Source organism: Aulonocara sp. 'chitande type north' Nkhata Bay, linkage group LG16 (assembly GCF_057382095.1).
Source record: "Aulonocara sp. 'chitande type north' Nkhata Bay isolate Kocher_YH1m ecotype deep benthic linkage group LG16, A_spYH_male_GT1.1, whole genome shotgun sequence".
NCBI lineage: Eukaryota > Metazoa > Chordata > Actinopteri > Cichliformes > Cichlidae > Aulonocara > Aulonocara sp. 'chitande type north' Nkhata Bay.
In genome coordinates this window covers 10,899,709-10,915,196 of record NC_141359.1, presented here as the reverse complement: position 1 = coordinate 10,915,196, position 15,488 = coordinate 10,899,709, and the positions used below count along the sequence as shown (strand labels likewise).

The following is a 15,488-nucleotide window of genomic DNA, read 5'->3' as shown; positions in this document are numbered from 1 at the left end:
TTTCAGTTATCTTCATACATAGTCTCAGCTTTTGGATTTGATTGTGAGAACCAATAAATATGAAATCACAGTATAAAATTATGAACACATTTCTTTATTCAGAAATCTATATGGGAAAAGTGATATCAGACAGGTAGGATCTTGCTATTTTCTTACTTTCATTTAGAATTTTAAATAATGATCCGCTCTCTGTTGCACAAGGAAAAGGCCCAGTTTTTGAATCTCACACTATGACCACAGAAATCTGTGATATTATAATACAAAAGAGAAAAAGCTATATATTTTTGGTTTTCATTCAATCAATCATTTCAAATGTCCTTAAACTGTATATGAAGAAACAATATTATGAATAGGAGTAATGATAGTAATATTTTTTAATGAATAATCCAAAAATTACTGAACAGAATCACATGCTTTGAATAGCTGGAGAAGTTTATCAGTTTTTACACTGAAAAGAAAATGTCTCAGAAATGATAGGTCTTATTAAAGACCTACCAAAGATCAGATATCATTTAACACCTCTTAAATAAACACTAAAAAACAATTTTTAACAAAAGACTATAAAAGTCTACAATAGTTTACATTAGTTCAAGAGAACAACCTTTTGAGGTTTTTAGAGATTTCTTTCATTTTTAGTCCATATATTATTGGATTGCAAAGAGGGTTATATGTTATAAATTGCAATGTCATTATAAAACGTGCAGTTTTAGGAAACTCTGATTCCAGTCTAACTATAACCATATCGTACGTAAGCAAACAAGAATAGTTCATTAGAACTAGCACATGAGGCAAACAGGTTTGTGCAGCTTTTTTTCTGACATTTCCACAACTCTGATAGGCAACTATAATTATCTTTATGTATGTAAAAAGTATAAAAAACATAGGAGAAAGGGCAACATTAAATAGAACAACCATACCATATATAGATAATTCTCTTGAATTGACACAATAAAGATGGTTGACCGAATTGTTACAAAAAATACCTTTCAGAGTAAAGTTACAGAATGGTGTATTTGCATTTCCTGCTATTGGCACTGCAACCTGAATAGCAGGTAAAAACCAGCACAAAAGCAGGAAAATATTGACTCTTGTTCTTCTCATTATAGAAGGATATTGCAAAGGTTTACATATAGACACATATCTGTCATAAGCCATAGCTGACAGCAGTAAGAATTCTGAACTGCTTAAAACATAAAACATGAATACTTGAAAAAGACAGGCGTGATACAAAATAATCTGTTTTTCAGATAAGAAGTCAATCAAAAGCTTCGGGTAGATGACAGTGCTCAAAACAACAGAATTCACTAACAAAGCAGCAATGAAAATGTACATAGGCTCATGAAGGCTTTTTTGAACTATGATGACCCACACAATAGTGGAATTGCTGCAAATTATTAGACCGTATACCATAAACATAATTACAAAATAAATATATCTGTATTTCTCCACTTCCACATGACCACCAAAAGTTATATATGTTATATTCATTTCAGCATTCATGAAAATCAGATATTACAAACTAAAATTTTAAACAGGGAGAATGTTTAAAACTAGTACATATAAAATATTATTATTCATAGATACCTAAACTTGGTGTGTGTTCATCTTTAGAAAGTGAACTGTTCAAATCAGACCAAATATGTGATGAAATGAAACGTCAAGCTCCATATATCTCATTCAACTCTCCACAAAGACCTATTACCATGTTCAACCTCTGGAGACATAAGCCGACAGTGGTTAGCCCTTACTTACACGGGTACATTTTCTGGCTCCTCCTCTTTTACTACATACATACGTGGGTATTAATTGAAAAACAAATTTTAAAGAAGAAAAAATTAGTTGACCGGCAGAAATGATAATAAAATAACAGCAAATATAGTCCTATATTTAAATATGTAATTCTGTTCAGGCTAAGAGAATTTCATGTAGATCGACATCATGCACACTGCAATGCAATGTGGGGAGAAAAAATAGTTAATGCACTTTAAGATAATTTCTATTTCTGTTTTCTTTTTTCCTATTTCCATTGTGTTTTGTGTGCTTTTACAGCGTTTTTCTTATTGCTGGTGTTTTCTTAAGTTGCAGTCCGTTTGGCCTCTCAGGGCCACCGTAACAATTCCATAATTTACACAAATTTACTTTAGAGAATATAATTATTTGACAAATTTATAGAACAGTGAGGGTTCTTTTTAGAACACACCAATTTTTTTCAATTATTTATTCCAATTCAAGTCTTTCAAGTCCAATAAATAGCTTGAAAGGTTACAAAGGTAAGTGATGAACTCCAAGAGGTTAAAAAAAAGGTAGGGTTTCCCAAAATCCTGTGTTGCAGAAAGTAGTGTGTTGCACAAAAAAGGTGAGAAAAAAGCAATTAACAGTGGAAGAGAGACAGACCAGCATAACACTTAAAAATTTAGGTCTTTCCTACAAAGAAATTGCAAAGAAAGTCAAGGTGTCAGTAAGTACGGTTCCCTTCACCATCAAAAGGCACTCAGAAATTTGGGGCAAACTCTGACAGGAAGAGGTCAAGCAGACCCCAAACCACAACTGAATCAGAGGACAAGTTCCCTAGAGTTAACAGCTTGCATGATAAGTGGTTCAATGGACAATAGCTTCAAGCACAGCTTAGTAGTAAGCTGTAATAGTAAGCATGTCTCCATTTCAACTGTGAAGAGAGGACTTCGAGCTGCAGGTTTGACAGGACTAGCTGCAGCCAAAAAGCCATTGCTAAGACATCAGAATAAGACAAAGAGGCTTGCCTGGGCCATGAAGCAGACTACTGAAGACTGGAAGAAGGAATTATGGACTGATGAATCATAATTTGAAATACAGTACATCACGTAGGATCTTTGTCTTCTCTGGGCTACTCCATTTTGGGGCTGCCAGTGTCGATTATCTGTCTCCACCTCACTTCATTTTGAGCAAGATCCTCTGTCACACCAACCCTCCACATATCCTCCTTCACTATATCCAAGATCCTTCTCTGTGAACTTCATTTTTGTGTTCTGGCTGTTAGCTCCACATTCAACATCCCCTTTCCATCCTTTTATATCCACTATCCCTCCTCATCACATGTGCAGATCATCTCAATCTTGAATCTCTAGCTTTGCCTCCAAACTGCTTAACTTGACCTGTCCTTCTAAGATACTCATTTCTAATTTTGTTGCTCCTGGTCATTCCCAGTGGAAATCTTAGCATCTTCAACTCTACCATTTCACCTTCTGTCTTTTTTATCAGAGCCACCATCCCCAAAACATACATCAACTCTGCACTCTCTTCTCACCTGTCTTGGGTAGTGCCCATTGCTTTGAATGGTTGATCCCCTGTATTTAACTTATTTATCCTTGTGATTTCTTACATGTTCACCTTTCTCTCTCTTATTTACACACATGTATTCTGACTTTTTTCTACCGACTTTCATTCCTCTTCTAACCAGTCTATACCGCCATCTCTCCAGACTGTCTTCCAGTTATTCTCACTACACATCACAATGTCATTTGCGAACATTGTAGTTCATCCTGCCTTGCCCCATTTACCAACCTACCTATTCTTGTTAACAAGAAAGTGGCTCAGAGGTGATCCCTAGTGCAACATCCACCTTGGCTTGACCATTGTCTTGATGTTTTCCAAAAATTGTTTTCAAAATCTTTGATTAAATTAAATAGCAAAATGTTCCTTTAGAGTTCTTTGAGCGCTTTCTTTTTAGCACCACTCCTGTGGGTGGTGGCCTGTAAGCTCATCACATGCAGGAGGTGCCGTCTCCTGTAGTCCCACCACGCGCAGTAGGTGCCATAGGGGTCAGGTGCAATGTGTGCTGGGCAGCAGCCAGGGGCAGAGACCCTCAACTCTCACTCTGGCAGAGCTTCAACAGCATTCCTAGGGAGGTTGGAGACATTGAGTCCAAACGGACAATGTTCAGCACCTCCATTACTGAAGCTGCTGTACTGAGCTGCGACCACAAGGTGGTTGGTGCCTGTCGTGGTGGTAACCCCTGGACCAGATGGCAGGCACCAGAGGTAAAGGGAACCATGAGGCTGAAGAAGGAGTCCTCTTGGGCTTAGTTAGCCTGTGGGACTTCAGAGGCAGCTGATAGGTACTGACGGGCCAAGCGGAACGTGGCTTGGGCAGTGGCTGAAGCAAAACTGGGTGCGAGAGAGTTCGGAGAGGCCATGGAAACAGACTTTCAGACTGCCTTGAAGAGATTTTGGCTAACCAACAGCAGCTCAGGAGGCAAAAGCGGTGCTCTACTTGCACTGTGTAGGGGTGGAGGTGCTGACTTCGACTGAGGATATTGTCGGGCAGTGGAAGGAGTACTTCAAAGACCTCCTTAATCCCACTGAGACTTTAGGTACAAGGGGGATGCCTTGTCTATGTCCAGGAAAGAGGTCACGAAGGCAGTTAAAAAACTCCTTGGTGGAAGGCCCCTTGGGGTTACCCTGAGTTCCTGAAGGCTCTCAGTATTGTAGGGCTGTCTTGGTTCAAGGGGCCTCTGGATTGGCAAACCGGGATGGTGGTTCAAATGTTCAAGAAGGGGGACCAGAGGGCATGCTCCAACTATAGGAGGATCACACTTCTCTGCCTCCCCGGGAAAGTCTAGTCTAACTCCAGGGTGCTGGAAAGGAGAGTCGGTTCATTAGGCAAACCTCGAATGCAGGAGAAACAATGCAGTTTTTGTCCCAGTCCTGGAACCTTGGACAAGCTTAACCTCTCGAGGATACATGAGGGTGCATAGGAATCTGCCCAACCAGACTATATGTGTTTTTGGATTTGGAAAAGGCATTTTGGTATACTGTTGGAGGTGCTTAGGGAGTATGGGGTATCTGGCCCAATGCTACAGGCCATTTGATCCTTATACACCTGTTGCAAGAGCTTGGTCCCCATAGATGGCAATAACTTGCATTAATTTCTCCTGGGTGTTGCACTTCGCCAGGGCTGCCCTTTGCCCTTTTTCTGTTCATAATTTTTATGGACAGTATTTCTAGGCATAGCCAAGTGGCTCCCACTTGGGTGGTCTCAGAATCTCAATTCTGCTTTTTGCAGATGATGTGGTTCTGTTTGCTTCATCAGGTGATGGCCTCCAGCTCACACTGGAATGGTTGGCAGCCGAGTGTGGAGCGGTGGGAATAACAATCAGCACTTCCAAATCTGAGGCCATGACCCTTAGCCAGGAAAGGTTGGAGTGCCCACTATGTGCCAGGGACAAGTTCCTGCTTTAAGTGGGGGAGTTTAAGCATCTTGGGAGGAGCACAGAGTAGAGTCGCTGCTCCTTCACATTGAAAGGAACCAACTGAGGTGGTTCAGGTATCTGACAAGGATGCCTCCTAGATGCTTCCTGGGTGAGGTGTTCCAGGCATGTCCCACTGGGAGGAGGCCCTGGGGCAGACATGCTGGAGAGATTATATTTCTCGGCTGTCCAGGGAATGCCTTGCTTTTCCCCCAGACAAGCTGGGGGTGGCTGGGGACAGGAGGGTATGGGCTTCTCTTTTTAGGCTGCTGCCCCCATCACTCTGCCATCGATAAGTTGAAGAAAATGGATGGATGGTGGATTGCTTTTCCAGCCATTTTTTTGCTCACATCCTATCTTTTTTTAGGATGAGCTAATATATTGTAAAATAAGTAGTAATCTCATGTTAAGCATTTTACACGTTTGTTACTGTGATCTATGAATAATTAATCGGTGGTAAATAATCTGCAAATTATTGGATTCTTTTCTTATATGACAACTTTTTTGGAATTAGGATTGTACTTTTTCAAATGTTTTATGCACATTCAAGATAGATGGCAATAAATTACACTGGCCCATGATTTGTGACAAGGGAGGAAGATGTAGTTATTATAAAGCTATTGCAGCTATCACAGTTTTATAAAGTGTTACCACCCATTCCTTTAGTGGAAAATCTCTATTACACAGCATATATAAGAACCACCAATAATGTTATAAAAATCCAAAATAAAATATGAAAGTCTGACAAAATTAATCTGATAGTTTATTTGATTACTTATCCTCTTACCTATCTTGGAATTGGTGAACCTTTCATAAAAGAAGGCAATTTATATTTGTATTTAAATACGTCACCAAAAGCTGTTAATGTAAATTAACCATAGGTCTTAAACCCTATTCACATGAGCATTTTACTGAGCATAACAACAGACTTCAATACACTTTAATAATAATATTATGTTCAATTTATTTACAAATACAGATGAACACGGCATGGTTTATTTTTTCCTGTACTTTTCTGAATAATAGTTTGAATTACTTTATTAAATGAAAAGCATTTTCAATGATGGCAAGAAAATTATTACAAAACAAATTGTGGCACCTTAGCATTCAGAGTTAATACATGAAATGATTTTAGCATGATAGAAAAATCTTTTTAGCTGTTTAGAAATTTCCTTCATTTTGAGCCCATAAATGAATGGATTAAGCAATGGATGATAGAGCACTATTTGTAATGTCATTATTAATCGCGCAGTTTTGGGAAAATCTGATTCTACTCGAGCTATGCTTACATCATAGATACTTAAACAGGAGAAGCTAAATAAAACTAACAAATGGGGTAAACAGGTCTCCAAAGCTTTCTTCCTCACGTCTTTACAGCTTTGATAAGTGAGGATAAAAATGTTTGAGTATGTAAAAACTATGAAGAGCATAGGTAATATTACAAGATCTATTAAAGCAACTACTCCAAATACAGTAATTAATCGTGACTTGACACACTGAAGAGTGTAAACTGCATTATTACAAAATATTCCTTTTAAGTTAAAGTTACACAATGTTGCTTCAGCACTCCCAGCTGTTAAGACTGCAATGTGACAAACAGGTACAAGCCATGCTACAGCCAAGAAAATACTCACAGTGGTTTTACTCATGATAGTTTGATATTGCAGAGGTTTACAAATAGCCACATATCTGTCATAGGCCATGGCTGCCAAGAGAAAGAACTCTGAACTGCCTAAAGTGTAAAACATAAAAAACTGAAAGAGACAGGCTGAATATGTTGTGACTTGTTTTTCAGATAAAAAGTCAATCAGCAGTTTGGGGTAAACAGTTGTGCTGTAAAGAACACAGTTCAGCAGCAAAGCAGCAATGAAAGTGTACATCGGCTCATGAAGGTTTTTATGAATCCAGATTATGTACACAATAGTAGAATTACTGCAGATTATTAAACTATATAATATAAAGAAAATGAAAAAATAAACATATCTGTACTTGTTAACTTCAACATACCCATCTAGAGTTAAATATGTAGCATTTAACACCTCATCCATTAATACTTTGAAAAAAAATTATAAAACCAGCAGTGTTAATGAAGAATAACAAATAACAAAACAAAACTGCACCAATATGCAACCTATGTTGTCTTTCCTTCATTCATTTACAGGTATTTGAACTTGAAATATATCTTGGAGTACATTCATCAGTCAAATGTGCACAGTGAATCATCTTACTCTGTGAAAGGTTTTATTAGGTTGCTTTGTCCACCAGGGAATTGTACTGTGAAGGTCACAGTAAATCAAAACTGGATTATAGATGGCAGACAGTTGGTGTCGTAAGCCACCGCCTCTGTTCAAAGATGGTCGCTCATAGTGGACATAAATGGCTTCTTTCACTACTCTTTCAAACCATATGTCTTCTCTGTCCAAAAAGAGAAGACAGATAGATTTCTGTCTATGTAAGCTGCTACACTTGTTTTTCGACAATTTACCACACATGACTTTAGCATATACCAATGTTAAACATTGGAGTAGTTCTTACAGAACAAAGCATACAGTTAGGGCTGGATCAGGTAATACAACATCCTCCCTTTGTTATGCTGCAGTAGGCCTAGAATCTTGGGGGCTTTCCATAATGCACTTTTCCTTTACTCACCTCTTTTCACTCACTATGTGCTTGTACATCACTCTGCATTTAAAGAGTTATTATTAATCTCTGTCTCTCTTCTACAGAATGACTTTTGTACTGTCTTCCTCCCCTCACCCCAACTGGTAATGGGTAGATGGTTGCCCCTACGTAAGCCTGATTCTTCTTGTTTAAAGGGGGTTTATTTTCTTCCTGTCACCAGGTGCTTGCGCATAGGGGTCACCTGATTGTTTGTGTGTATTGTTGTATTGTATTATCTTTACCTTACAATATAAAGCATTATGGGGCAACTGTTAATATTGGCAAAATCTGAATTAAATGGAAATGAGACGATTCTAGGGAAGTGAGTGACCGCCTGTCAATTCTGAACTCCTTACAGGAACACAGGACAAAGTTCAGATGGGCAAGCAAAAAGTTTTGAAAGTTAACTAGGAAACAGGCAAGGAAAGCAGACTGCACAATGGAAAATGGCAGGACTTAGGAGATTAGAATCAGTAAGTCTATTTGCAGGCAACTATAGTGGTGTAAAAAGTGTTTGGCCCTTCTTGATTTCCCATTTTTTGTATTTTTGTCACACCTAAATATTTCAGGTCATCAAACCAAATGTTAATATTAGACAAAGATAACACAGATAAACAAAAAGGGAAGTTTCCTAAATATAGGTGGCCCCCTTCAAACTCGGGTCTTCTACAAGAGGCCTGGAAGCTTCAGGGTCCTGCACAATATCTTTGCTGTTCCTATGATTGCACTCCTAGGAACAGCATCTGACAGAGATCTCAGATGATGTTCCCAGGATCTGCTGGAGCCGCTCGCCTAGCTTGGGAGTCACTGCATTGAGTGCTCTGATTACTACTGGCACTACTGTTACATTCACCCTCCACATCTTCTTAAACTCTCTGAGCCCTTGGTACTTCTCAAGCTTCTTGTGTTCCTTTTTCCTAATGTTGCTGTCATTTGTTATCATTTCGACTATCACTACGCCTATTTTCTTCTGCTTTTCTACCACCTCTATGTCTGGTTGGTTAGCCATCACCATTTTGTCCGTCTGTATCTGGAAATCCCACAGGATCTTAGCTTGGTCATTCTCCAACACCCCAGGGGGCGTCTCACATTTTGACCTCGGGACTTCGACGTCATATTTGGCACAGATGTTTCTGTTTACTATGCCAGCCACTTTGTTATGGCGGTCCATATATGCCCTGCCCGGCCAAATTACATTTGGCCCGCAGGCCAGAGTTTGACACCTATGTGCTAGATTGTCTCAGGGGCATCTTTACACTTTCTGCATCTGAGGTCTTACCTTGTGCAGTAGACCCCAGCCCGATGGATCTTGTGCTCAGAACTTGTTCTTGTGCTGCCACAGCGGTGTTCTTAGCCCTCAAGCTTTTTTGTCTGGTACTGAAGGGCCAGCATTTCCTAGTCAGGACCAACAATTCAACAGTGATCTTTTACATAAACAGGCAGAGAAGAAACCTGTTATGGTGCATGGGTGTCTCTAAGAGTCACCCATGCTCTGGGCCATCTGAACCTGGGAGTAGAGGGAATGGAGGTTGCACCCTTTGATAGTGGCCCAGATTTGGGATCTTTTTGCCTCCCTCTTCAGGTAGGAGGAGAAGTGATTCATCCATGCACAGATCTGTGGTGCCTTCATGTTTACCTGCTGAGAGGCCACATTTGATAGCTAAGGGTTTGGCCCCAACTGTTAAGTATGTGGATATGAAATTTCTGTACTGCTTATTTACCCAAAGTCATTCCTGCAGTGGTGGAATTTGAGCTGCTGAGCTTTTGCTCCCCTCCTTTCAAGTGTTGTGTGGAGGAGAGGAGGATGCATTCTCTGTGTTCTACGTAACTACGCTGAGCACACTCAGAATGTGTGCTTATGTGACAAGTTGTTTGTCTGCTTCGCTAATCCAGCCAGAGATGAAGCTCTGTCTAAACAGAGGCTGCCCCACTGGATTATAGAAGCTATCTCACTGGCGTACAGCACCAGGGGTCTTGCTTTGCCCCAGGGGGGTGAGAATTCATTTCACCAGAGGAGTGACAACCTCATGAACTCTTATTAAATGGGTCCCCATAGGTGATATTTGTGCTGCAGTTGGACATGACCGTACATTTTTGTTCAGCTCTATTGTTTGGATGTTACAACTCATGCTGTCCTCTCTGCTGGTTCTACCACACTCTAAGGTGCTGGTGGTCCAACTTCCGTTTGGTGGTTGCTCTATGGGATGTGTATATATGTCCCATATATATGTGTTGCACCGAGTGAATCATCTGAAAGGGAACAAACAGTTTTCTCTATAACTTGTATTCCCTGCAGGAGAGGAACAATGTTAAACACAAGATTTCCGTGCCTTGCAGCTTGGCTCAATGAAGAGCAGCTAACTAAGAGATGGCTGTAATAACAGGGGGATATATGCAGGCATAAAGATCTGTGTGGATGTCATCACAGGTCATTTGTCTTAAAGCCGTGAATAAAAGTTTCTTTCTGAACACCTTGAGAACAGACGAAGAAAAAAAGTCACCTATAATTTTCAATTTTGGTGCATTAAGTATTTACTAAAAATCGTGCACATGTTTGAATTTCAGTGGCCTTGACATGAGGGAGCACAAAGTCAGGATCAAATTTTCTAAAAGTCTTGTAATCACAATAATATAAGAACATACAAATGACTTTAAAAGTCTCTGACAAGTTTGAATCTCTGTGACCCTTGCCCTCAAGGTCAGAATTCATGTTTTTTTTTTTTTTACTTTTTCAAATTTATCCTGTAACGCAAACTGGTGTTCATTCTGCCCAGCACAATGCACCCACCCATAGTATTTCAGTGTTCGGTAATTTATTTAATTTCAACATTCTGTGTCACCACACGCAGCTCTCCAATCTCAGCTTCCTCCTTCTCCAGATCCTGGCACAATTGCAGGGGGGCATGATCCGAAGATGATCTACCCCTGGCACTGCTGCCTGAATGTACTGCATCACCCCTACCCTGCAGCTAAGCCACAGACCATACTCCATCATGGTCTGTGGCTTAGCTAAGAGTCACCCATGCTCTGGGTGACTCTGCATGTTTCCAGTCTTAATATAGGTACATCTAGTAGGAGGCTAAGGGGTAGTACTGGCGACTTCCAGTATTTGTAAATATAGTGATATGAGTGCATTTATCTTAATTTAATGATCAGTCAGTAACAGTAAAATCACCAACAACAATCATTAAAACTGGAGCAGAAAGGGAAAGTATAAAAAGTCTATGCGGGTGTGATCACAGGTACGTCAGTTTGGTGTGTGGGCAAGAATTCGACCCAAGTAACTCCACCCAAATACTGCTACACAGAATACAACTGATGAGGGCTCCACCCAGAGGTGGATACACTGGGAAACAGTGGAAAAACACAGGTAGCTCATCATGACACTTATCAGCCAAGGTGGAAGCTGAATCATGTATACACACATAAAATCTAGACATTAGAATAATTTAATTTACTCTGCATTTCTTATTCAACATACTAATTAGACTTATACTATGTATTTTTGAATAAAAAGATGATCTACTATTAGCAAAAGCACATACAGATAGACCCTGTTGTAGCACTCTGTATCACTTTAACATTTCACTAGCTGGGCCCACATCCTCAATTTAGGTTTAACAGCATTTTAGTAGGTAAAAGTGAATGCTTTGACATGAATTGAGCTGCGGTTCGGGGAAGGCCTCGAAGGGGACTGGCAATGGCTCCCGGGCCTGGCAGATCCCCGTGTACTAAATAGAAGTGAAGAAGTTAAAGAATAGAGAACAAGGAGGGAGGGAGGGTGGGGCACGTAAACAAGAATGATCAGCTTGCAGAACGGGGGAACCTAAATTGATGACAGCCGGAAGGAGCATGTTTGGAGGTGTGGTCCCTGTGATCAGATGTCACTGATGGAGACCACCAATTGCCCTAGTGATTTTAACAGAAAATACAAATTAAAGTTATTGTCACATCAGTATGAGCAGAGTTTTCTAAAGTGCTGTCATACATCCGTTTCTGCTTTTAAAACCCTCTACATGAGTTCTGGAAGTCTGAAAGATCTTAAGGTATTCAGCTGTATCTGCAGTTTACCTTTCGGCTCAATATGCCCCAAGGCCCTGAATGACACAACACAGCACAGCAGGTCAGTTTAAGATTTTCACACATCAGCAAGATAAATAAAAACATTCCTTTATTTCAGTTTCAGCAGGCCAGACTATATCACAATGTCCTTCAATCAGGCAATCAAAAAAGACCAAAAAGACCTTTCAAACTTCAGTGAATTAAAATAATATTTTACTCTGTTTAAAGCCTGTGTATATTTAAAATATATATTACCCTCTTTGGTTACTCTGTGTCATGGTTAATTACTGTACAGAAAATACCAGTTACATGATTGTATGATCTCTTTTGATTTTTTTGTCTTCAATTTTCTCAGTAAAACAGCTACAGCATATGTGCAGAATAGCATAGCTTTTGCACTCTTTCACTGGTTAATTTTAGGGTTATTACAAAAGTATTCAAATATTTTACAAAAATGTGCATTTGACATAAAGAGTGGACATATAGCACCACCCAGTCTTTTGTCACTGGGTGGTGCTGAGGTCTGAATCTGAGAGTAGCGCCTATATTCACAAAGAGAAAAGAATCATTACAAACAGCTGTCAAGTTTATCTCAAACCAGAAAAAATCTGATCCTTTCTTATCCCGACAGACTTCAGGTTGTAAAGTTCTGCGTTTTCAACATACACTTCTGCTGACAACTGACATAACAGTATAATATCCAGTATAATATTTAAACTTTGAGTTGTTGGTACTTTTTAAATGTAGCTAACTGACAGTGCATGTCTCCAGTCTTAATGCATTGTGGTCACCTGCATGTAAATGGAGTGGTTCTTACTTAGCAAACCACATCTCACAAAAACCTCTTGAGTGTATTTGTAACACCAAGTGCTGCTAAACAGACCAGGGAATATTTAACATAACTTTTCTAGATGTCATTATTTTATTTTGGATGCTTACATTATTTTACTTGGCATGCAGACACAAAATATTTCACAAAACTCAGAAACTGCTAGGGTAAGCATCATTAGCCCTTTAGATCATCCCACAGATTTTCAATGGGATTCAACTCAGGGATTTCTGCAGCCAGTCAGTGCCGGTCAATTCAATACCTGAATGCTAAAGCATTCATCATTCAGGTAGTAACTCACCAGGATTGATGTACGTTTGGATTGTTTCATGTTGGAAGACAATGCGACGACCCAGCTGTCGCCTGCTCCAGATTTTCACATTTCTTTCTTTCTTCATGATTAGTTCCACCTTGATGAGATTCCCAGTTCCAGATGCACTGAATCAACCAAACAGCATAATACTCACTCCACTTTTTTAGTGTGGGGATGGTGTTCTTTTTGGGTTGTACACCTCTCCAGTATGAATAATTTTTCTCCAGGTTGTCTTTAGCATACGTCAGACTGGCTTCACCGAGTTTTTATCGGTCCGCATGCTGGTCTGAAATAATTCTGTTATTGTGCACAAATAAAAATAATAATTTGTGCTTTCTAAAGAAAACCTTCAGGTTTAGAAATGTTTCTTTGAAAAATGTTTGCTCTTTTAAAAAAGCACTAGGAAAATTTATAAAACCTTAACTTTAAAATGGAGACATAATTGTGACCTCATCTGCTTATGAAGAGTACATTATAATTATATTCTAATACATTATAATATAGTAATAAGAATAATATATAATAGACTGCTCAATTTCTGAAATACTTTTTAATCAGAGTAAAATATCAAGTCATTTAAATTTTTTGTATATTGATCTAGTCAGTTAAGTAGCAGAGGAGGTTGTTAATCAATTTCAGCTTCTTTGATGTTAATACTGTTAGCAGTTATTAGAAGTGCAACAATGAGACAAAAGCCCTGGACTTTTCACAGATGAGAGCAGGTTCACCTTAAGTACGTATGACAGGCACGCAAGGTTCTGGAAAAACCATAGAGAATGTTATGCTGCCTGTAACATCATTCAGCATGACTGTTTTTGTGGTGGGTCAGTGATAGTCTGGGGAAGTAAATACACAGGGGTACTCACTGACCTTTACAGGTTTGGCAACAGCACACCAACTAACATTAGGTTTTGGGATCAAATCCTGGGACCCACTGTCAAACCCTACACTGTTGCAGTGGATCCTGGGTTCCTATGGGTGAACAACAGTGTCTGGCCTCATGTGGCGAGGGTATTCATGCAGTTCCCCGACGATAAAGGAATTGATATAACTGGCTGTCCCCCTCGCTCACATGACCTAAATCCAGTAGGCCTCTCTCTGGGAGATTATGTTTCAGTGCTTCCCATGCCACCAGGTTGAACCTTAGACTGTCCAGGCGTGTGAGAGGCGTGTGGCCTGGTGAGATATGGAAGGAGATCTCACCTCCTTCCCACAGGACACCAAACCTCCTCTCATTATGTGTATATGTCAACATTATCAGGCATGCATGCAAGTGGTAGTTGTATACATGCCTGAGTTACTACAATGTTCCAATGAACTTTCAAAATGGACAAAATGGATTAGTCTGCGTTCAGCCCTTTGTATATTGATAATTTTAATTTCCACCGAATGTGTTCTTTTCCTAAAACATTACCCAGTCCATATCAGTACAGAGATCCAGCATGATTTCTTTTCCTTTGTCTTTTGTTTTTGTTTTAGTAGTGTAAACACTATATTGCCAAAATAATTATCTCACCCATCCATATCATTGAATTCAGGTGTTCCAGTCACTTCCATGTCCACAGGTGTATAAAATCAAACAGCCAGGCACGGGCAGTAGCAGGAGCTCATGGAATGTCAACATGGCTGATAGAATGAAACCTGTGCAACACGTCCAGTCATGAAGTTTTGTCACTACCAAATTCTCCACAGTCAACTGTTGGCATGGTGTTGCTCTTAGGCAGCGAACCAAATTTTTGGTTATTACACTGTCCCTTTATTAAGTATTTACTTATTTTGTGACACAAAATACCTCAGTGTTGAGTAAAATGAGGAGTAGCAGATGATTTGACCTTTGACCAGGGGTAATGTGCCAAATCTGCACATGGCACAGTGCTAGCTACTGCTAAGACTAAAACCATTTTTATTCATGTTTAAATTGAATTAACTGTATTTTTTTTTTTTTAAATATGTGCATGTAGAAGAATATGTGATGAATTATTTTCAGTTGTTTATAGACAGATTTACCAAAACAGCATGTTTTGGTTTGCTGCCTCAGTGCAAAATTATGCAGTTAGGCCACTTTTCCTCTAGCAATACAAATATACGCAATGGTTTTAAACTCTGCTCCTTTCCACTGCTTGTTTTAGGTTTTTAGGTTTATAATATTGTCATAATATTTAATGACATTATATGACCAATGATGACAGCAGTAAGATTTACTTGATTATTTAAACTTTTTATACTTTTTTATTAGTACTTGTTTTAATGAGCCACATAGTCAAAGTAAACAGATATTATAGACACTAATTTTATTGTTGTTGTTGAAGGGTACCCAAGCTGAAGTTTAATTGCTCTCTAGGGCCAAAGACATAATAACCTGTTGACCATTTTGACAGTCTTAACTTAGCAATTAGCTG

General features: G+C 39.3%; 2 protein-coding genes and 1 pseudogene across 2 annotated transcripts; all 3 read right to left on the bottom strand.

Moving 5' to 3' along the window:
• Positions 1-588: 588 nt before the first annotated feature.
• LOC147311049 (olfactory receptor 6N2-like) lies at positions 589-1,500 on the bottom strand. Its single transcript, XM_086266002.1, has one exon. It carries the CDS (start codon positions 1,498-1,500, stop codon positions 589-591), a length of 912 nt encoding a protein of 303 aa, XP_086122128.1.
• Positions 1,501-6,324: 4,824 nt separating this feature from the next.
• LOC147311048 (olfactory receptor 6N2-like) lies at positions 6,325-7,405 on the bottom strand. Its single transcript, XM_086265975.1, has one exon. It carries the CDS (start codon positions 7,270-7,272, stop codon positions 6,325-6,327), a length of 948 nt encoding a protein of 315 aa, XP_086122101.1. The 5' UTR covers positions 7,273-7,405.
• Positions 7,406-8,516: 1,111 nt separating this feature from the next.
• On the bottom strand, positions 8,517-9,488 carry LOC147311047 (uncharacterized; annotated as a pseudogene).
• Between the last annotated feature and the right edge of the window lie 6,000 nt (positions 9,489-15,488).

What these genes read in the sequence shown, in the direction of transcription:
- LOC147311049 (XM_086266002.1), bottom strand. Translation starts at nt 1,500, where the DNA reads ATGAATGCTGAAATGAATATAACATATATAACTTTTGGTGGTCATGTG.
- LOC147311048 (XM_086265975.1), bottom strand. Translation starts at nt 7,272, where the DNA reads ATGGATGAGGTGTTAAATGCTACATATTTAACTCTAGATGGGTATGTT.